The 23,553-nt window shown below is 37.2% G+C and overlaps 2 protein-coding genes across 2 annotated transcripts; both read right to left on the bottom strand.

Annotated features, from left to right (window-relative positions):
• Nucleotides 1–3,491: 3,491 nt before the first annotated feature.
• LOC120008696 (MDIS1-interacting receptor like kinase 2-like) lies at nucleotides 3,492–5,441 on the bottom strand. The gene is made up of 3 exons (XM_038859079.1): nucleotides 5,328–5,441; nucleotides 3,865–4,960; nucleotides 3,492–3,790 (listed from the first exon to the last, which is right to left on the bottom strand). The coding sequence occupies exons 1-3, from the start codon at nucleotides 5,439–5,441 to the stop codon at nucleotides 3,492–3,494; spliced, it is 1,509 nt and encodes a 502-aa protein (XP_038715007.1).
• Nucleotides 5,442–5,598: 157 nt separating this feature from the next.
• Nucleotides 5,599–22,209, bottom strand: LOC120008611 (probable leucine-rich repeat receptor-like protein kinase At1g35710). Its single transcript, XM_038858985.1, has 2 exons — nucleotides 21,156–22,209; nucleotides 5,599–5,854 (listed from the first exon to the last, which is right to left on the bottom strand). Exon 1 carries the CDS (start codon nucleotides 21,878–21,880, stop codon nucleotides 21,176–21,178), a length of 705 nt encoding a protein of 234 aa, XP_038714913.1. The 5' UTR covers nucleotides 21,881–22,209; the 3' UTR covers nucleotides 5,599–5,854; nucleotides 21,156–21,175.
• Between the last annotated feature and the right edge of the window lie 1,344 nt (nucleotides 22,210–23,553).

The following is a 23,553-nucleotide window of genomic DNA, read 5'->3' as shown; positions in this document are numbered from 1 at the left end:
TGTGGGGGAGTTCTTGGAGGGGGTTTCATTCTACCACCATTGGAGAGCTTGGAGCCACCATTGGAGCTTGGGGAATAAGAGGGTCTACAAGGGGGTTTTCTCTCTCCTTTTCTATCCTAGTTTCTATGGTTGATTTCCTTTGTTTAATGATGTATTTTGCTTCCATGAGTGGCTAGATTTCTTACTAGGGACTTAATGTAACCAAACCTTGAAGATTCAATAAACTTGGTTTCCTTATTTCTTGATTTCTCTCTCTCTCTTGATTGTCTATGGGTGTGATTAATGCTTTTGAATGTTTGGCCATCATTCAATTGATTTGTTGCCTAGATTGAGACCGGAAGGAGATATCTAGGGTTTGCCTCAAGCCATAGATGACATAGGGTGCATGAACCATAGGAATATAGGTTTGTGACTTATGCAATCACTAAATGATTTCCATAGTTTTTAATGGGTTTTCGATATATTAATCCGATTGTTAGGAAAAACAAGGATTTATGTTGAAAATACGTTTGATGTATCTAGGAATAGAACATTGAATAGGTTGGGAAATCGATTGTCATTATAGAGAGAGGAATTAGGGATTAAGGGACCAAGGGAATTGAATTGGATAGGTGAGGTGGCGTTAAGTACCCTAGTACCCTAGTGCTTTCCGTCCTTGGTTTCATACTTGTGTTTGATTTGTCTTTGTTCTTTTGCTTTAGTTTAGTTTAAAAACAAAATCAATCTCGAATCCGTTTCCCTAATTTGCATAGTTGTTACTAGTTTGACATTGATCTTGATTGCCAACATATCCCTAGTGGAAACGATAATTTATTCATCTCTTTATTACTTGTACGATTTGTGCGCTTGCAATTAAATTCATATCAATAGGCAAACCTGTACCATCACCAATAACAATATCATCCAGACCTTCATATGGAGAGTAGACGAAGAGGTTGTTGAGATCAGTTGTGACATGGTGAGAAGCACTAGTGTCAAGGAGCCAATTGGGAGAGGAGGTGTGAGGTGTTGAGGTAGTGGTGTAGTTGGCTTTGGGAGGTACTGGAAGCCCCATAAGACGCTTGGCAGCAAAGCAGTCACGGAAACCATGGCCCTATTTGCCACAAAACTGGCAGGTGATGGTGGATTTTCAGGTGTTATGGGAAGGCTGATTTTCAGTACTTTTGAACCGAGATAATGGACCATGGGGGGAGAATGGTTTTTTCTTCGGATGTTGCTGAAGCCGGCTTGGTGTGGAAGATTGATGATGAGTAGGATTTGCAGTAAAGCCACCTGCAGTGGCACGAGTCTCCTCCAGTTTAAGGAAGGACTCATACTCAATGAGTTTATCATGAAGTTCCTCAAAAGTGATGACAGAGTCTCTTGCACGAATTGCTGCTGCGAGTTCTTTGTATTCAGTGCCAACCCCATTCAGAATATGAAGAATGAGTTGGTGTTTAGAAACTGGTGCCCCTATGCACGCCAGATCATCAGACAGAAAGCAGACCTTGCTCAAGAAATCAGACATAGATTCAGTACCACGAACGGTGTTGGATAATTGGTTTGTGAGACCTATAATTCTAGAAGAGGAGGCATTGGCAAAGCTCGTTGCTAAAAGCTCCTAGGCTTTTGCGGAGGTTTTGGAGGAACTAATGAGAGGGATGATTTTATCGGATAGAGAAGCCATAATTCCATGGAGGATAAGTTTGTCTTGTCTCAGCCAAAGAGAATGTTCAGGGTTTGGCGTATTATCACTGTTGCTTTCAGATGGTGGGGATTTGCTGCCATTGATAAAGTGAAGGAGATCATACCCAAAGAGAAGGGCATCAAATTGTGCTTTCCATGAAAGGTAGTTGGAGGAGGTGAGTTTCAAGGACAGTTGATTGGAATTGAGGGCTACTAGGGTGGTTTGGGTATAGGTGGCTGGGACGGTGACAGAGGTGGCTGGAATAGTGACAGAGACAGCTGTGCTCTCAATGGCCATAGTGAATGACGAAAACAGAAAGAAAGAAAAACTCGTTGGAGTGTGCTACTGCTCCGATACCATATAAGAAAGGAAGACAAGATCGAAGTTATATTTGTATTGCTCAAAGGCACAATTGTATAGTATACAAGTTATAACAAATTAAACAACTTGTAACAAATTACATTCAAGTATATCTGTACAAATTCTATAACTCTTGTTAATTTTCATTTTGATCACTACTTTATTTTTGGTTAGACGTGTGTTCATTGAACCATTAGTTGAACAAGTCAACAAACCATTGATACCTGAGATGCTTATTATGTGAGTATCAATAGGATTTAATTTATTCTAGTTAGTGAGAACAAATTACTTATGATGAGGACTATTTGCACCTCTTATTTAACTAAGCACACCCCATTCTAAAATAAACATCAGCAAAATATTATGAGTACACCCCAATTTCAGTTTTTTCACATTTAACAATCTATACCCTATAATTTCAAACGTTAGATCTCACTAACGGTTGAGATTAAAGAAAATTAAAAAAAAATAAATAAATACTATTCATATTCTTCATTTAAACCCTAATTTTCAAGCATCATTGTACAACTGCTTCAATTCAAGCAACGAAATCATATTGGACACTTCGTTGACCTCCTCCTCGAACGAAATCAGAGTCTGAGGAATCTTTTTCTCCTGAATCTGCGTCTCTTCATCTTTATCCTTCACAATCTCGACCACAACAACCTCTTCCTTGCCATCAAAAACCTTCTCTGTCTCTATCGTGGTGCTGGAGGCAGCGCTTCGGCCACTGAACTTCTGATGTTTATGGTGTTGGTGACTCATCCTTCACATAATTGACAGCGAAGGCATGTCTTCATGTAAGGGAAGGAGGAGAAGGAGGAGAAGGGAAGGAGGGAAGGATAACTTGAGAATGAAAGAATTTGGGGGAATTTGATTTAGGGGAATTTGGTAGGGTCAATTAGGGTGTTGTTAGATTGAGGTTTTTTATTTTTATTTTCGGGTGCACTTAGTTAACTCGGGGGTATAACTAGTCCCATCATTAGTTATTTTGACAAAAATGTATCTGCAAACAAAGCAAAGCAAAGCAAAACAGGCTAATAGTGACTTCTACGTTCACTTAAATTTGATTGATGTTGTTACAATTATTTTCTTTTTAATTATAGATCACATGTCAAAGTACAAATTTATTCACTCATTAATTACTCATTGATCATACACTATTATAGTAATTAACTAACCTTATTTACATAAACAAAATTAACATCTCAATAAGTGAGCGTAAGGTTTCATCTTTGTACATATTGTACTCCACTTTTCCGAACTTGACAGTTTCCACAAATGCTTAAACAAAGGTTCTGTTTTACCAATCCATACTCTAGCGTCCTCAAAAATCTCAATTAACAATAAAAAAAGCAGATGAGCTTTAATCATTTTCCAACAACATTACAAGCAATACATGACTTAGAAAATACTAACTAGGCGTAAAACAAACCTTTCACCAGCCATGATGATCTTCAAATTTTCAGTCGGATAGTAACTTAGAAACGAGTTGCATCGCCGGCCTACATTGTAGATTCACATCCAAGCATGAAACCGCCACCTCCATGATGCAGTTCAGTTTATCAAGAACCTTGTACCGTGGAGGTGAAAGGCGTTGGTCTAACAAATCATCAAGTTTAATTTGTAGTGTAGCAAATGAAGATGAAGATGATGTACTTGACATGATATCGCCTGGATGACTCCCTTTGAGAATTTCTAGTGTTAACACTCCAAAGCTATATACGTCACATTTTTTAGTCACCTTCATCGTATAAGCAAGTTCTATAGATTAAAACAAAATGATGAATATGATTCTATACATTTAAAATCAATATAATTGAAGGATGTCAATTTACCTGGGGCAATGTATCCATGTGTTCCAGCTAGTTTTGACCGATTAGATGAGTCTTGCTTGAGAAGCTTAGCAGTACCAAAGTCAGAAACATGAGCTTCGTATTCCAAGTCTAGCAAAATATTTTTGCTCGATCTGTCTCGATGAATGATTGGCAACGACAAATCACGGTGCATGTAAGACAAGGCGTGAAAGACCCCTTTGATGACATTCACCCGCCTACACCAATCCAATTCTTTCGCTTCCTTGTCGTTGCTTAGAATTTTAGCCAGGCTACCTCTTTGGAGATAATCATAGACTAAAAATGTGTATTTTGAATGTGTGCAGAAGCCATAAAGTTTCACAATATTCCGATGCTTTATCTCTGTTAATGCCTTGACCTCATTGAAAAACTCCTTTTGATCTATTGAAGTGACATTGTCAAGTAAACAGTGAAATCTCTTGATAGCTACAATATCACCTGATGGAAGGTCAGCTTTATAGACAGTTCCATGACCCCCTTCCCCAATGCAATACATGGCATCAAAGTTGTTGGTTGCATCCATGATGTCTTCAAATTTCACTATCCTATCAAAAATAGATAGTGAAAGTGATTGCTTGTTGTTCTCAGGGTCGCCCTTCCTTCGTCTTTGGAAATTACAAAACACGAGAATTATCACAAAGGATATAGCAAGTGCTCCTAAGAGAGGAAACACAACTATAAACACAATCATATATCTCTTTTTTGAGCCATGTTTATTTTCCTTGTGTAACAGTTGACATGCTTGCAATCCACTCACATTGCCACACAATCCTTTGTTTCCTTGGAATGCTTCTGCCGGAGCACCTTGAAATGCTTTGTTGTTTGGAATAGGACCCGAAAGATTATTGAAGGAGAAATTTAGGGTCACCAGGTCTTGCAACTTGGTGACTTGTGCTGGTATTTCTCCGATAAGCAAATTATTACTCAAATCAAGTTGAGAAAGGTGAACCATTTCACCAATTGGAATTGGAATTCTTTGGCTGAATTTGTTGCAGCTCATATTCAAGTAATGGAGATTCTTCAAAGCTCCAATGCTGTCTGGCATAGAGCTCAATTTGTTCCCCGATAAGTCGAGAATCTGGAGATTGGTAAGTGATCTCATGAGGAATACCACCAGAAAAATGATTGTTGTTCAAACTCAAATTTGATCATCTCAACCAAATGATTCATAGAAAAATCAAGACGATATAGCTGAGTCCAATTTCCAATCTCCAAAGGTATCTTACCACTCATGTTATCCCGGCAATCCATAGAGTGGCTAATTGTGTGCATCGACCCCACTTAGGTGAAATTTCTCCGGAAAATTGATTGTGGCTCATATCAATAAAGGTCAAGTTTGGATAGACTCCAAAGTCTGCATCTGTATTTCCTTCTAGTTGGTTGTCATTAAGACGAACTCTAGTCAAGCTTGTGCAATTTCTAATGTCTTTGGGTACTGAGCCTACCAAATGGTTATTGCTTATGCCGAAATACTGGACTAATCTATCGCTACAAACATTTTCGGGTAAGTGACCAGTGAGCATGTTGTCATACAAAGTAAGAGATGTCAACTTCGTCATGTTTCCTATTCCTATAGGAATGGATCCAGAGAGTTGATTTTGGCCTATGTTGAAAATGTCCAAGTTGCTTAGATTCCCCAATGAACTTGGAATTAACCCTGAAAGTCTGTTGTTATACAATTGAAGGAAGACAAGCTCGGAGAGCTGACCAAGTTGTGGTGGGATAGAATGAAGAAATAGAGAGAGTGAATAAAATTGTTGTATTTGATTCTCAATATTACACTCCTATATATACATGAGTTACAAGAGTTTAAGTAAGGAAAGAATATATTGAGTGCCACAATTTAGGGAAGTGATTGTGGAAAGAATATATTGAGTGCCACAATTTAGGGAAGTGATTGTGGCACTACTAATATATTGAGTGCCACAAATCAAGGAAGTGATTGTGGAAAGAATATATTGAGTGCCACAATTTAGGGAAGTGATTGTGGCACTACTCTTGCAGCATATCACGTTGGTGACTTATCATGCCCCCGCAAGATTGACTGGCCGTTCAGGACACCAATCTTGGACCGATGACTAAGGAAATGTGAACGAGGTAGCGGCTTGGTGAGAGAGTCAGCTAGTTGATCAGATGTATGAACATGAGATACAGGTAGACGAGCTGAAGCAACTTGATCCTGAACGAAATGAAAAACGATGGCAATATGCTTCATACGAGAATGAAAAACTGGATTGGTGCAGACATATGTAGCACTTACATTGTCACAGTAGATTACCGGAACTTGAGAAGTAGGCACTCGTAATTCTTGAAGTAAATTCATTACCCAATTAACCTCAGCTGCAGTAGACGCAATTGCCCGATATTCCGCCTCAGTCGAAGAACGAGCTACAGTCTTTTGCTTTTTAGAACTCCACGAGATGGGATTGGCACCAAGAAAGACTATATAGGCAGAGGTTGATGTCCGATCATTAGGGTTACCTGCCCAGTCGGCATCAGCAAATGCATGAAGTGTCCGAGGTGAGTGCTTGCGAATCATTAAACCATGATCAAGTGTGCCAACCAAATAGCGAAGTAAACGTTTTACTGCTGACCAGTGGAGTGTGGAAGGACAATGCATGAATTGAGATAACTTGTTGATGGCAAAGGAGACATCAGGTCTGGTAAGTGAAAGATATTGCAATGACCCAAGAGTTTGGCGATACAAGGTGGCATCAACTGGTGGGGAACCATCAAATAGCTTGAGCACGGCAGTTGTAGCTAGGGGTGTAGAGACAGGCTTGGCATCAGACATTTTTGCTCGATGAAGTAGATCTCTTATATATTTTCTCTGAGATAAAAACAGACCATTAGAGGTAAAGTGAGCTTCAATCCCAAGAAAATATGAAAGTGTACCAAGATCCTTGAGTGAGAATCTACGGGCAAGAGTAGTGATGAAGTTTGCCACATGAGCAGCGGATGAACCAGTGATGATGATGTCGTCAACATATACCAAGAGATAAAGGATGGAATGAGTAGTGTGTAGCATAAACAGTGATGTATCCGAATGAGAATTGGTAAACCCTTCAGATAGGAGAAATGTACGAAGTTCATGGTACCAAGCACGTGGTGCTTGACGAAGACCATAGATGACTTTCCGTAGTCGGCACACATGATTTGGGAATTTGAAATCTGTAAAACCAGGAGGCTGATCCATGAACACTACATCAGATAAAGAGCCTTGCAAGAAAGCGTTATTCACATCGAGTTGGCGAATGGACCAACCTGACGGATCGAGTTTAACACAAGAGGGGGGGGTGAATTGTGTCCCCAAATTCCAATTGGAATCCCTTTTTCAATTTAAACAAATTAATGGCAATTAACAAGTAGCACACAAATTTGGACTCTAATGATTTTCCTAATCAATATTCAATCCAATGCAAGATGTGATACAATATAGTGAATGACCAAATATCAAATAATCAAGAATTGTACAAAACAGATTTTCAAGCAACACACTGCACACAGATTTTTCAACTCAGATTTTACCTATCAAATGATGTCGAAATGCAACGAAATTTTATATGCAATGTCACAACACCTTAATAAACACTATATCAAAATTTCAGATCAAAATTCAAAGTTTAAGGCAGTCTGCTAATCTCGGACAGATTAGGGTTTTGAAAATCCTGCAGTTTGAAACAAGTAGTAAATATAAACAAGTAAACAAAGAAATCAACACAGCGATTTATAGTAGTTCGGAGACCCTTCTCCTACGTCTACTACCTAGATTCACCAACCTAGGATTTTCCCAACTCCACTAAGGTGTGGTTTTAAGAGACCCACAAAACTCCTTACACCAAGGGTTTCTAAGAACTCCCTCAAACTTCAATGTTTACAATTTCCCCTAACAAAGGGAATTTCTCAATGGGATTTTCAGCCAAGGTTCTCACAGGTTACCTCAAAGGTATTTGGTGTGGAACTCTCAAGATTACAGCAACACTCTCAAAGATAGGATTTTAAGAACAAGAGAGGTTTAGATTGTAAGTAAACAAAGCCTAAAGGATATAGGAACTTCCCTTTTGCAAAAGCAAGAGTAGTGAGAAGTCCTTGATTGTAGAGGCTTGTATTGGAGAAGATTGTTGTAGCAAATAGCAAGAAAGCTTGATGATTGATGTACTTGATAGCAAGAGGTTTCTCTCAAGGATAATTTTCAATTTGCTTCTCCAAGTTGTATGAAAGGGAAGATCCTCTTTTAAAGGCAATTCTCTCCTATGCTTGCAGCCATTGGATCAAACTTCAAGAGTTGATCTCTACCATCCATTGCAGCTCCTAATCTTGGTCATTGATGATTTGAGCAAACAAATCTCCACCATAGAGCATATAGACGTTGGAAGCTTGAGAGAAGTCAAGTTGTACCTTTCTTCCATAAGTGTTGTCACAAGCACAACCCTTTGATCAATGTATGTCTTCAAATCTTGACCATTCAAACTCTCTTTAATTCTCAACCATGGATGTAGATTGTACTATGCCATCTTGTCCCTTCATTTTGAATCAAAGACTTCAAAAGTGATCTCTTAGTCAAGGATCTTGTTTGATTGCACCAACCTAACTTTCTTGGTAGCACATGTCTTGAGTGAAAATGTCAAGGATCTTGTTTGATTGCACCAATTCTAACTTTCTTGGTAGCACATGTCTTGAGTGAAAATGTCAAACAAGAATATATCACTAATGATAGAGAGGACAAGGTTTGTCCCACATGTTTGAAAAGAGTTGTATCTCCATGAAGACCACAACCAATAGCCTCAATGTTTGATTCATTCAACTTGATTAAGTGCCTTAGTGGAAAGTTGGCAAATATAGGATTTTTCATAGTTTCCTAGAGCTCCAAGCTCATTCTTAGAAACATGATTTCGACCACTCTTTGAACATACTGAATTCTGAGCCATATGAGACCACAATGATGATTAACCTACAAGGAAATAGGAGGTAGAACTCCCCAATTGCATGTAAGCTCAAAGAGCTTCATATAGAGCGCATAGGTTAATTACATTAGAACAACAACCCAGAAAATTCATATTACTGCATGATAAATCATTTTATATGTATTAGAATGTCCATGTAAAATTTCATAACAATCGGAAATCGTTTGGTCACTCAACCAAGCAATTAGATCACTAATAGTGAAACCGATAAATTCTAAGTGTAAATTCAAAGTCATTTTGCAAACTCAGTGTAAATGACCTTTTCTCTTGAACTTTACTAAATCAAATATGTTCATAGTGATGAAACTAAGATGCACACGAAATTTCATTTAAATCGGAGTTCATTTGGTTCACCACGTTCACAAAGAACACATATGCACAAAATTAGGTAAAACCTAGTTTTGGCGGAATTTAAGCATATGACCAAATATATATGTGATGCACTTAATTTCTCATGATTATAGTCCTAGAACATATATTAAACCTTCATGTGCATGTGGTTCAAGTTTCAAGTCATTTGGACCTAAGTTGGTTAAGATATGATAATTGGAAAATTGATGCTCTAACTTAGTCCATGTATGTTTGTTTTCAAAACTTAATTTCCAGCACTATCTCAAAAATATATAGTCATTTAAATTCAATTCATATAAATCAAATATTGTTTTAATGTTTCATTATCATTTATAAATGATTTAATATCATCAAAATTAGACATATAGGACCATAGGTCCAACAATCTCCCCCTTTTTGATGATTACAAAACATGCATGATATAAATGTCTATTTGATTGTAATTGAATTTAATATCAATTCAAAGTGCATTAAAAAGTTTAATGATATCAATTTAAAACAATTTTGAAACTCATATACAACTTTAGTTAAGTAAGCTTAGCTCCCCCTTACTTTAACATCTATTCTCTCCCAATCATGGCATATACACTCCCCCTTAAGTTATGCCTATATATGCATTTTGGCAAATGATTTTAATGCAATTTATCATCATGTCTCTCCCCCTTTTTGTAATAATTCAAAAAGTGGAGAACTAAGGGGTTGATGCAAGTTTTGTAAAAGATTTATTAATTTTTTTTTTTTTTTTTGAGATTTTATCACAAAAGTGATTTAAGACCATAAACATGCTTCAAATAATATCAAAACTAGTTCTCATCAACAAATAGTCATGGCAACACACCAATTGAACTAATAGAGCCTAAGTGATCCAATTTGGAACCTATCACACTAAGTGACCCATGGCCTTCTAATGACACTAGGTTACTCCCCCTTTCAATCATGCATACCAATTTATATATTTAGCTTATAAGCATATATCACCAAGAAAATATAATAAGCATTCAACTTCAAACTTGGGATATCAATCAAACAAGGATATGCATTCAAGTAATATGCACTCAAGGTGCTTCACACAAACCCAATGCATTTCTTAGTTTTATGAATCTATCCTTAGCTAAAGGCTTAGTGAACAAATCGGCAATATTATATTCCCCTTCTACATGTTCAAGCACAATGTTCTTTTTAGCAACATGATCTCTAATGAAATGATGTCTAATGTCTATATGCTTAGCTTTACCATGATATCTAGGATTTTTAGACAAATGTATGGCACTTATGTTATCACAAAGAATTGGAATGTTTGAAAATTCCATATTAAAATCAAGCATTTGTTGTTTAATCCAAAGCAATTGGCAAGTACAACTACCAATAGCCATATATTCGGCTTCGGTAGTGCTCAAAGCAACACAAGTTTGCTTCTTGGAGAACCAAGATATGAGCATATTTCCTAGGTATTGACAAGTACCACTAGTACTTTTCCTATTTATTTTGCAACCCGCAAAGTCGGCATCTACAAATGAATGCAAGTCAAATGAAGATTTCTTATCATACCACAACCCTAGGGAAGGTGTGTCCTTTAAGTACCTAAGAATCTTCTTTATGGCCATGAGATGTGTTTGCTTAGGATTAGATTGAAATCTTGCACACATGCAAACACTAAACATAATATCGGGCCTAGATGCGGTCAAGTAAAGTAAACTACCAATCATTGACCTATATCTCTTTTGATCAACATCATTACCATCTAGGTCGGGTTCTAATTTGGTTCCCACTCCCATAGGTGTGGATGAACCTTTAGAAATATCCATGCCAAACCTTTTTAATATCTCATTTGTATACTTAGTTTGACTAATGTGAGTGCCAAGTGGGGTTTGTTTAATTTGTAAACCTAGAAAGTAAGTCAACTCACCCATCATACTCATTTCAAATTCATTCTTCATGCATAATGCAAAATCTTCACACATAGATTCTAATGTAGCACCAAACACAATATCATCAACATATATTTGCACAATTAACATATCAAGACCTTTGTATTTAATAAACAAAGTATCATCAATACTACCACATTGAAAACCATTTTCAAGCAAGAACTTAGACAATCTTTCATACCAAGCTCTAGGAGCTTGTTTTAAACCATATAAAGCCTTGTCTAGTTTGTAAACATGGTTTGGAAATTTCTTACTCTCAAATCCGGGAGGTTGTTTAACATAAACTTCCTCATTTATCACACCATTTAAAAATGCACTTTTCACATCCATTTGAAAAAGTTTGATATTTTTGTAACATGCAAATGCAAGCAATAATCTAATAGCCTCTAACCTTGCAACCGGTGCAAAGGTTTCATCAAAGTCAATGCCCTCTTCTTGGCAATATCCTTGGGCCACTAATCTAGCTTTGTTCCTAGTTACATTACCATTTTCATCCATCTTATTCCTATAGACCCATTTTGTTCCTATGATGGTGTGGTCTTTAGGTTTAGGACAAAGAGTCCAAACCTTACTTCTCTCAAATTGTTCTAACTCCTCTTGCATGGCATACACCCAATCATCATCATGCAAAGCATCACGTACATTTTTAGGCTCTACTAAAGAAAGCATGGCAAAAGAGTTTAAAGGATTAGAATTGACCGTAGAGTCCCTTTTGGCTCTTAGTTGCCTTCCTTGATGCAAGTCTCCAATAATTAGTTCTTTTGGATGAGACTTCATCACCTTGTATTTGTGAACACCCGGTTGTTCCATAGCATTTTCAGCTTCTTTTGGTTCTTCATTTCCCTCGGGTTCACCTTCACTTTCTTCATTTGGTGGTGTTTCTTCATTTGAGATATTCATCTCCCTTAAGTTCTCCACCAAAGGGACATCATCTTCATCTTCTTCTAACAATTGTACTCCATGTGTACCTTCATTTTTGTGCTTCAAAGGATGTTCCAAATCTGAAAATTTATTTTCTACACGCACATTTGGAGCAAGTGTGGTCATATCATCGAATTTAACATTTACACTTTCTTCCACAATTTTAGTTCTAGAGTTAAATACTCTATATGCTTTAGATGATGATGAATATCCTAAAAATATTCCAATGTCACTCTTTGCATCAAATTTATCCAAATTGTCTTTGGTATTTAAAATAAAACATTTAGCACCAAAAACCTTAAAGTAATCTACTTTAGATTTCTTGCCATACAAGAGTTCATAAGGAGTTTTCTTTAATCCTTTTCTAATGCTAAGTCTATTACTCACATAACATGCATTACTAGTAGCTTCGGCCCAAAAATATTTAGGAAGATTATATTCTAGAAGCATGGTTCTTCCTAGTTCTTGTAAAGTTCTATTCTTCCTTTCTACAACCCCATTTTGTTGAGGTGTCCTAGGAGCACTAAACTCATGTTTAATACCAAAAGAAGCACACAAAGAATCAAAATTAGCATTTTCAAATTCACCTCCATGGTCACTTCTAATTTTTGAAACCTTTAAGTTATGCTCATTTTGCAATCTCCTAAGTAAGTTTTCAAAAACATGCAATGCATCACTTTTATGCACAAGAAACAAACACCATGTAAATCTAGTATAATCATCCACAATAACAAATGCATAGTATTTTCCACCTAGACTCCTAACTCTACTAGGACCAAATAAATCCATATGTAACAATTCTAGAGGCCTAAAAGTACTAATATCAAGTTTAGGCTTAAAAGACTCTTTAGTTTGTTTACCCCTAACACAAACATCACAAACATGTTCAACATTGAAATTTAACTTAGGCAATCCTCTAATAAGTTCATTGGCACACAACTTTTTCAATGTAGACATTCCGATATGACCTAATCTTCTATGCCAATGCAAAGCATCATCATTCTTAGCAAGCAAGCAAGATATTTTAGAATTTTTCATAGCATCAAAATGCATTACATACATATCACCATTTCTACTTCCTAATTTCACAACATTACCATAAACATCAAACACATAACATTTATCATTTTTGAAAAGAATATCAAAACCTTTATCAGCTAAATGACTAACACTCAATAAATTAAAAGATAAATTTTCAACCAATCTTACTTCACTAAGGGAGAAAGAAGAGTTACCTATGGATCCCAAGCCTAGGATCTTACCTTTGACCTTGTCTCCAAAGGTCACAAATCCTCCATTCTTCTTTGCTTCAAAGGATGTGAATAATGAAGCATCTCCCGTCATGTGTCTAGAACAACCACTATCCAAATACCATTTGCATGACTCGGATTTGGATTTTAAGCACACCTAGATAAACACATGTTTAATATACCTTAGGTATCCAAACTTTGGATCCTTTGGGGTTAGTAGCAATAAAGGCATATGCATCAATTTTGAAAGTTCTCATCACATATGCTTTCTTTTCAAAGTCATTCAACCCTTTAGGCACCCAAACCTTCTTCACATAAACTTTCCTCTTCCTAGGTGTAGTTCCCTTAGGAACATTAGCCTTACCCTTAGGGTAGGTACCATTTTTGTTCACGTTGACCGTGGCCTCCTTAGCCTCTAGGGTGTCCTTAAGTTTCATAGGATCATATCCTAATCCACTCTTGTCAAGATAATGTCTTTGAGATGCAAGAAGTTCATCCAATTTAGAAGAACTCATAGAAAATTTTGAAAATTGTTTCTCAAGCATATTGTATTTCTCATTGGCCATATCAAGCTCCTTTTGTAGAGAAGAAGAGTTAGGCATAATAATGCACTCATGATCATCCCATGTATCCAACTCACCTTCTAGCTCATGAATCCTAGCATGCAAAGCATCTAAGTCATGTGAATTGCTAGATGATGCAATGTTACTAGAATTAACACATGTTTTCAATTGATCTTTTAAATTCTCATTTTCTTGAACTAATGCATCAAGTGAAAAACATACATGATCATATTTAGATTTCAAATCACAACACTCACTTAGATGCATTTTTTCTACTTTAGAAAGTCTACTAACTTCTTTCTTAGCATGCTTGTGTTTATGCATCAATTTCTCATAAGCAATATAAAGTTCATCATAAACACAAGAGAGCTCATCATAAGAAGGTTTAGAAGATGTTACCATCTCATCCGAATTTGATGAGGACACTTCCTCTTCCTCATTTGCCATGAGACACAAGTTGGCTTGGAGTTCCTCTTCACTATCACTTGAAGATGATGATGAAGAATCATCCCAAGTGGCCTTGAATGCCTTCTTCTCCTTCTTCCCTTTTTCCTTCTTCTTCTCTTTCTCTCTATATTCCTTATGCTTCTTCTTTTGAAGCTTAGGGCAATCGGCCATAAAGTGACCTACTTTGCCACACTTAAAGCAAGTACTCTTTTCTTTCTCTTTCTCCTCTCTCTTTTCTTTAAAAGCCTTTATATTCTTGAATCCTCCACGTTTGTTCATCTTCAAGAACTTCTTGAAATGCTTAGCTAATAGGGCTGCCCCTATTTCACTATCATCATCACTAGAATCCGAACTAGTGTCACTATTGATCCTAAGAGCTAAGCCATTTTTCTTAGGTGGTGCATCTTCCTCATCTAATCTTGACATCTCCAACTCATGTGTCATTAGACTTCCTATTAATTCCTCTATCTTAAGCTTCCTAAGGTCTTTAGCCTCTTTAATGGCTACTACCTTATCTTTCCAAATCCTAGGTAAACTCCTAAGGATCTTTTGGACCTTATCAACTTCCTCATATGGTTTGTTCAAGGCTTCTAATTCATTACATATGCAAGTAAGTCTAGAAAACATCTCCCTAATGCTCTCACCCTTCTTCATTCTAAAGGTCTCAAACTCGGTGACTAGCATGTTTATCTTAGAGTCCTTCACTTGACTTGTTCCTTCATGCTTCAATTCTAACATATCCCAAATCTCCTTTGCACTCTTACATTGAGCTATGTAATCAAACTCACTCCTAATAAGTGCAATGTGCAAAGTGTTGATTGCCTTATTATTTAGGCTAAGTAATCTCTTATCTTCCTTAGTAAACTCACTCTTTTCCTTATCTACCATCTCATCACCCAAAAGTTTCTTAGGAACATAAGGACCATTCTCTACAACTTCCCACAAATCATAATCAATGGAATTTATAAAAATTTTCATCCTATTTTTCCAAAAACCGTATTGCAAGCCATTGAAAAATGGTGGTCTATTCATGGATAGGCCTTCGGCCTCACCATAAGAATTTATATTTGCCATAAATATGCCAAATAGGATATAACTCCTAGTCTTAGCTAACCTGCTCCGATACCAATTGACGGATCGAGTTTAACACAAGAGGGGGGGGTGAATTGTGTCCCCAAATTCCAATTGGAATCCCTTTTTCAATTTAAACAAATTAATGGCAATTAACAAGTAGCACACAAATTTGGACTCTAATGATTTTCCTAATCAATATTCAATCCAATGCAAGATGTGATACAATATAGTGAATGACCAAATATCAAATAATCAAGAATTGTACAAAACAGATTTTCAAGCAACACACTGCACACAGATTTTTCAACTCAGATTTTACCTATCAAATGATGTCGAAATGCAACGAAATTTTATATGCAATGTCACAACACCTTAATAAACACTATATCAAAATTTCAGATCAAAATTCAAAGTTTAAGGCAGTCTGCTAATCTCGGACAGATTAGGGTTTTGAAAATCCTGCAGTTTGAAACAAGTAGTAAATATAAACAAGTAAACAAAGAAATCAACACAGCGATTTATAGTAGTTCGGAGACCCTTCTCCTACGTCTACTACCTAGATTCACCAACCTAGGATTTTCCCAACTCCACTAAGGTGTGGTTTTAAGAGACCCACAAAACTCCTTACACCAAGGGTTTCTAAGAACTCCCTCAAACTTCAATGTTTACAATTTCCCCTAACAAAGGGAATTTCTCAATGGGATTTTCAGCCAAGGTTCTCACAGGTTACCTCAAAGGTATTTGGTGTGGAACTCTCAAGATTACAGCAACACTCTCAAAGATAGGATTTTAAGAACAAGAGAGGTTTAGATTGTAAGTAAACAAAGCCTAAAGGATATAGGAACTTCCCTTTTGCAAAAGCAAGAGTAGTGAGAAGTCCTTGATTGTAGAGGCTTGTATTGGAGAAGATTGTTGTAGCAAATAGCAAGAAAGCTTGATGATTGATGTACTTGATAGCAAGAGGTTTCTCTCAAGGATAATTTTCAATTTGCTTCTCCAAGTTGTATGAAAGGGAAGATCCTCTTTTAAAGGCAATTCTCTCCTATGCTTGCAGCCATTGGATCAAACTTCAAGAGTTGATCTCTACCATCCATTGCAGCTCCTAATCTTGGTCATTGATGATTTGAGCAAACAAATCTCCACCATAGAGCATATAGACGTTGGAAGCTTGAGAGAAGTCAAGTTGTACCTTTCTTCCATAAGTGTTGTCACAAGCACAACCCTTTGATCAATGTATGTCTTCAAATCTTGACCATTCAAACTCTCTTTAATTCTCAACCATGGATGTAGATTGTACTATGCCATCTTGTCCCTTCATTTTGAATCAAAGACTTCAAAAGTGATCTCTTAGTCAAGGATCTTGTTTGATTGCACCAACCTAACTTTCTTGGTAGCACATGTCTTGAGTGAAAATGTCAAGGATCTTGTTTGATTGCACCAATTCTAACTTTCTTGGTAGCACATGTCTTGAGTGAAAATGTCAAACAAGAATATATCACTAATGATAGAGAGGACAAGGTTTGTCCCACATGTTTGAAAAGAGTTGTATCTCCATGAAGACCACAACCAATAGCCTCAATGTTTGATTCATTCAACTTGATTAAGTGCCTTAGTGGAAAGTTGGCAAATATAGGATTTTTCATAGTTTCCTAGAGCTCCAAGCTCATTCTTAGAAACATGATTTCGACCACTCTTTGAACATACTGAATTCTGAGCCATATGAGACCACAATGATGATTAACCTACAAGGAAATAGGAGGTAGAACTCCCCAATTGCATGTAAGCTCAAAGAGCTTCATATAGAGCGCATAGGTTAATTACATTAGAACAACAACCCAGAAAATTCATATTACTGCATGATAAATCATTTTATATGTATTAGAATGTCCATGTAAAATTTCATAACAATCGGAAATCGTTTGGTCACTCAACCAAGCAATTAGATCACTAATAGTGAAACCGATAAATTCTAAGTGTAAATTCAAAGTCATTTTGCAAACTCAGTGTAAATGACCTTTTCTCTTGAACTTTACTAAATCAAATATGTTCATAGTGATGAAACTAAGATGCACACGAAATTTCATTTAAATCGGAGTTCATTTGGTTCACCACGTTCACAAAGAACACATATGCACAAAATTAGGTAAAACCTAGTTTTGGCGGAATTTAAGCATATGACCAAATATATATGTGATGCACTTAATTTCTCATGATTATAGTCCTAGAACATATATTAAACCTTCATGTGCATGTGGTTCAAGTTTCAAGTCATTTGGACCTAAGTTGGTTAAGATATGATAATTGGAAAATTGATGCTCTAACTTAGTCCATGTATGTTTGTTTTCAAAACTTAATTTCCAGCACTATCTCAAAAATATATAGTCATTTAAATTCAATTCATATAAATCAAATATTGTTTTAATGTTTCATTATCATTTATAAATGATTTAATATCATCAAAATTAGACATATAGGACCATAGGTCCAACACAACCGTTAGTCACAGCAAGAGTAAGTAATAAGCGAACAGTGGCAGGCTTGACAACAGGACTATAGGTTTCTGAAAAATCAATGCCTGGTCGTTGATGAAACCCTTTGGCCACTAAACGAGCTTTGTGACGAGCTATTGACCCATCAGGATTTTTCTTAATCCGGTAGACCCATTTGCACCCAATAACGTTTTGTGTGGGAGTACGAGGAACGAGAGTCCATGTTTGGTTAGAAAGAAGAGCGGTATATTCATCACTCATGGCTTGACGTCAGGCATGATGTTGGTGGGGTTGTTTGAAGGTAGAGGGTTCAACAGTGGAAGAGGTAGTGGTGGTGTGAAGATTAAGTGGGCGCCTGGGTTTGGTGATGTTATTACGCAATCTGGTGTTGTAAGGGTGAGGTGGATGGATGGTGGGAGAAGGAGAAGATGAAAGAGGAGAAAGAAGACTTACATGTGAAGGATTGGAGGTATCCTGAGAGTGAGACGGAGAGGAGGAGTCCGAGCCGAAGTTGTCCTGGTTCAGAGAAACAGATCTGCGAGAAGGAGATGTTGTTTGGGTGTTTGACTTAGGAGTGGGGAGGGAAGAAGATACAGATTCAGGTTGAGTAATTTGTGAGATGGGTGGCGTTAATGTAGATGTTGGTGTGAGACGAATGACGGGAATGGGTTCATGAAGTGGTTTGGATAACCACGTGTCTAAGGATGGTAGTGTATAGGAATACTCTATAGGTAAAGGTTTGGTGTGAAAAGGGAACTTGGTTTCCACAAAAAGAACATGTCTAGACATGAAGATTTTAGTTGTGGATGGATCAAGACATAAGTATGCATGATGGGGAATTGAGTAGCCTACGAACACACACGGACGAGATCGAGATTCAAGTTTGTGAGAGGTGTAAGGTCGTAACCACGGATAGCATAGACAACCAAAAGATTTTAATGATAAATAATTTGGTGACTGTTTAAAAAGATGAAAAAACGGAGATTTATTACGTGTGACTGGTGATGGCATTCGGTTAATGAGGTAGACCGCAGCTTGAAATGCTAGGGACCAATATTTGAGTGGAATTGAGGCATGATGAAGCATAGTGAGAGCAGTTTCAACTATATGACGATGTTTACGCTCAGCTGTCCCAACATGTTCAGGTGTATGAGGAGGAGATTTGAGGTGTTGAATTCCAACCCGAGAGAGACAATGACCGAGGGTGGTTGCTTCGCCACTTCCATCTGTATATACTGTTTTAATCATTGTGGAAAAATAATTTTCAACAAGAGATTTGAAACATTCAAATATGGAAGTGACATCAGATTTTCTTTGGAGTGGATAAAGCCAAGTATATTTTGTAAAATGATCCACAAAAATAACATAATACCGAAAATTATCAAATGAAATAAGAGGGGCAGGACCCCAAACATCCATAAAGAGAATTTCCAGAGGTCTAGAGCATTTTAAAGAAGAAACACCAAATGGAAGTTTGTGGCTTTTGTTACATAAGCATGCATTGCAGGAATTAGAAGAAGGACTAGACTTAGATACTGGTAGTTGATGAGAAGCAATGACTTGATGAAGAATTTTTGAGGACGGGTGACCAAGTCGACTATGCCAACAAGTGACAGTTGGAAAGGAGGAACTTGGTGTGGTTGCCAGGTGAGCTGTGTATTGTGGTGAGGAAAATGGTCTGGTCACTGAGGTTGGCCACTCGTACACGTTTCCTCTACTCCGGCCTCGCACCAAGGATGCCCCCGTAGCTAGATCCTTCACAAGAAAGAAAGTAGGAAAAAATTCAACGGAGGTATTATTTTGAGAACAAAATTGCGAGACAGAAAGAAGATTCTTTTTTATGTGAGGTGCACACAAAACATTATTAAGTTTAAAAATGGAATCACTAGATTTAAGAGTACCAGATCCAATATGAGTAATAGGTACGTTATTACCATCCCAACCACGATATCTTCATTACCACCATACTCAGAGTGGATTGATAAGTTCTGCAAGTCAGAAGTGATGTGATGAGAGGCTCCAAAGTCAACTATCCATCCTGACTGATTGCTCTGAGTATCATGAGTTGTGAGATTGGCTTGCGGCCAGTTGAATGGTCGAGGGGATGATCGACATACTTTAGCGACATGTCCTGGTTTGTCACACAATTGACAAACAATTCTGGTTTGAATCCCATTAGCAGTGGACCGCCAATTACGATTGGATTGGTTTGATGAGAAACCATTAGTGTGAATCTGGTTCCCACGATTTCCAAATGAGTTTTGTTGGAATTGATTGCCACCATTGCCTCCATAGTGTGACACTTTCTGAGAGTAGTTGTTTCTACCTTTTTTTGTTGTATTGTTTCTGTAAGAATTGAGCAGTGATGTAGGGTCTTTCTTTTGTTGAATCCGAGTGCTTAAGACTAGTTTCATAGTCTATAAGTTTTTCCATCAATTCTTCAAAGGAGATGGGAGACTCTCTTGCACGTAGAGCAGCTTTAATCTCTTTGTAGTCAGCAGTTAGTCCATTGAGTGTGTGAACTACTATTTCTCCATCACTCAAGTCATGTCCAATCATAGCAAGATCGTCAATAATGGTTTTAACAGATTGCATATACTCAGATATGCTCTTACCTTCTTGACTGACTTTAGTGAGAGAATCGATAAGTCCAACCATCCGAGTGTTGGATTTGTTGGCAAAGGTAGTTTTGAGTTTGCACCAAGCCTCCTTTGCACTTTTGCATCGAGATACCAGCGGTTCCGCTGGTCCAGTGACAGCCGTTTGAATGGCTAAGAGAAGTAGTCGATCTTGCCGAGCCCAAGCTTTGTACTCTGGATCATTGGTTGGTGGACTTGGATGAGTTCCATCTAAGAATTTCATAAGATCATATCCGAGGAGAAGATTCGTCATCTGCGAGTTCCACATTGAATAATTTCCACCTTTGGACAGTTTTTGAGAGATGATGGAGTTTGTGTTGATTGAGAAGACCGGTGAAGAAGAGTTTGTGCCATTGGTCATAACCGTGACTGTATTTGTTTCAGCCATGGCCGGAGATAAAAATTGGAAGATTAGATGAGAGTGGAGTCTAGGGCTCCGATACCATGAAGAAATAGAGAGAGTGAATAAAATTGTTGTATTTGATTCTCAATATTACACTCCTATATATACATGAGTTACAAGAGTTTAAGTAAGGAAAGAATATATTGAGTGCCACAATTTAGGGAAGTGATTGTGACACTACTAATATATTGAGTGCCACAAATCAAGGAAGTGATTGTGGAAAGAATATATTGAGTGCCACAATTTAGGGAAGTGATTGTGGCACTACTCTTGCAGCATATCACGTTGGTGACTTATCATAGAACCGGATGGTAAATTATTGAAGAGATTCAAGTTAGTCAAGTTACTCAAATTACACACAGAAGTTGGAATGGCTCCACCTAGAAAGTTAGTTTGCAGGTGAATCTCAAAGAGGGACTTTATATGACCTATTTCTTGAGGAATTGAGCCATTTAGTCGATTATCATTGAGGAAAAGAGATTCAAGATGAGTTAGCTGGACAATTGTAGGTGGGATTTGCCCTGACAATCGATTGTGATGTAAGTGAAGGCCCTTAAGAGTACTCAACAACCAAATTGTAGGTGGAATTAACCCTGAAAGTCTATTGATTAACAACTTAAGGAAGACAAGCTTGGAGAGCTGACCAAGTTCTGGTGGGATGGAACCGGATAGTGAATTATTGTGGAGATTCAAACTAATCAACTGACTTATATTACCCAAAGAAGTTGGAATGGCTCCACCTAGAAAGTTGTTCAACAGGTCAAGCCAATTGAGGGACTTTAGCTGACCTATTTCTGGAGGAATTGAGCCGTTTAGTTGATTATCATTGAGCACAAGAGTCTCCAGATGAGTTAGCTGGGCAAGTGTAGGTGGGATTTGCCCTGAAAACTGATTCCTCGACAAATCAAGGTGGATGAGGTTGGAGAGATGATTGAGTTCAGGAGGGATGAAACCATGGAATGCATTCATGCTAAGATTAAAAGATGAGAGATTGGAAAAAGATGAGAACGAAAAGTTATAGAGCGTGCCAAGTATGCCACAACTGGTAAGGTTAATCACAGTGACACTTCCAGCAGTGTTGCAAGAAACACCGAACCAAGTGCAATGGGTTGAATTGAGAATGGACCATGAAGACAAGAGAGGCTGAGTATGATTTTGAAAACTGGCTTTCCATCTAAGAAGAGCATGTGCTTCCTCTGTGGAGTCGGAAGCAACAATCAAAAAGAAAATGGAGAAGGAAACAAGTAAGAAGGCAATAGATTTCGTTGTGTATGTTTTTTGTGAATAACTCAAGTATATGATATTGTTAGTTCATTGTGTTCTCATATAAATAGAATGTGTTAGAACTAATGGTCCTAAAGATTTGGAAAAGTCCGCCCACAATATCCTTGCGGAAACTCCCCTGCCACTTGCACTGTGGATTTGCCAGAACTGATGGTTTTTGTCCAGCAAAGTCATTAGCACTTTAAAAAATGTCAAAGTAAACATCATTTACTTTGTATGCAGCATGGGTCAATTTCTTGAACGTATTAATAAGGGTAAAATGGAACAATCAACTAAATTGTTACACATAAGTGAAAATTTGTGGTAAAAATGTTACAGAATTGTCCAATGAAACATCATATTGACAGTGTTATATTATTGCTCTAATATTGTCTAGTAATTTGCGCCCATATATTGTTGTTTGGCGCCCTCATACTACTAATAGCATATATTGTAGTGTAAAAATATTCACCAAACACATCCTTATTCTTATAATTAGGTGGTTAGTGCCGTTATTATTGAATTGTCTAGAGAACTATGAGTAGTTCAGATAGAACTCATGATTGTGATATCTCATAGAGGTTTCGAGTTTGAATCTCCCCATCCCGTTCTCCTGTATTTAAAAAAATAATTGAATTGTCTAATCATTGAATGAATTATATTCAACTAGGAAGCCAGTAAGTCATCAAGACGTAAGTAAATATTACAATTAATTGGATACAATAGGACTTACATATTTAATATTTGTTAATTAATGAGGATAGAAGCGAGGAAGTCATCAAGACCATTCAAGATGTATAATTCTTGGGACCACCCCCAATGGGCCTAGTAACGGTTCTCATCTAGGGGTGACAATACTCTGTCCGAACCGGATGACCAAATTTGTCCGATCCGGATTAAATCAAGTTTAGATATAAGTTATATGTCCGAAATCTGAGTCCAAACACAAATTTTTTCTCCAATTTAAAATAAGGTTAGGGTCCAAACACATAAATTTTGTCTAATTTACTTGTCCGGACCCTAACCCGGATTAGGTTATTGTCCGATTTAGTTGTTTGGATTTAAATCAATGTGGGTTTGGTCAATTAAATACGTCCGAATTTCAATCCGGGTTAGGGTCCGAACATGTAAATATTTCATAAACATGTAGCATTGTCTGACCTGAAACCGATCCGGAACCGGATTTTTGCCACCCCTATTCTCATCCATCATCATCTAGGCTCTAGAGCATGTATAGAATTCTAGACCCCTTTGACAATATGTATATTCAAAAACAAAATTAAAATTAAAATTTCTTAATCAATGCTCTAACGGCAATGCAATGGTTAAAAATTCACCACATCATCTCATATGTGATCAACACTCTATCACATAATTTT

This window comes from Tripterygium wilfordii, chromosome 11 (genome assembly GCF_013401445.1).
Source record: "Tripterygium wilfordii isolate XIE 37 chromosome 11, ASM1340144v1, whole genome shotgun sequence".
Classification (NCBI taxonomy): Eukaryota; Viridiplantae; Streptophyta; class Magnoliopsida; order Celastrales; family Celastraceae; genus Tripterygium; species Tripterygium wilfordii.
This window is presented reverse-complemented; position numbering and strand designations above follow the sequence as displayed.

What these genes read in the sequence shown, in the direction of transcription:
- LOC120008696 (XM_038859079.1), bottom strand. Translation starts at nt 5,441, where the DNA reads ATGACGAAGTTGACATCTCTTACTTTGTATGACAACATGCTCACTGGT. An exon ending in GCATAAGCAATAACCATTTG is followed by an intron (nt 4,961 to 5,327) that starts GTAGGCTCAGTA and finishes ACCAATCTCCAG; the next exon opens with ATTCTCGACTTATCGGGGAA. An exon ending in ACATGGATACATTGCCCCAG is followed by an intron (nt 3,791 to 3,864) that starts GTAAATTGACAT and finishes TTTAATCTATAG; the next exon opens with AACTTGCTTATACGATGAAG.
- LOC120008611 (XM_038858985.1), bottom strand. Translation starts at nt 21,880, where the DNA reads ATGAATGCATTCCATGGTTTCATCCCTCCTGAACTCAATCATCTCTCC.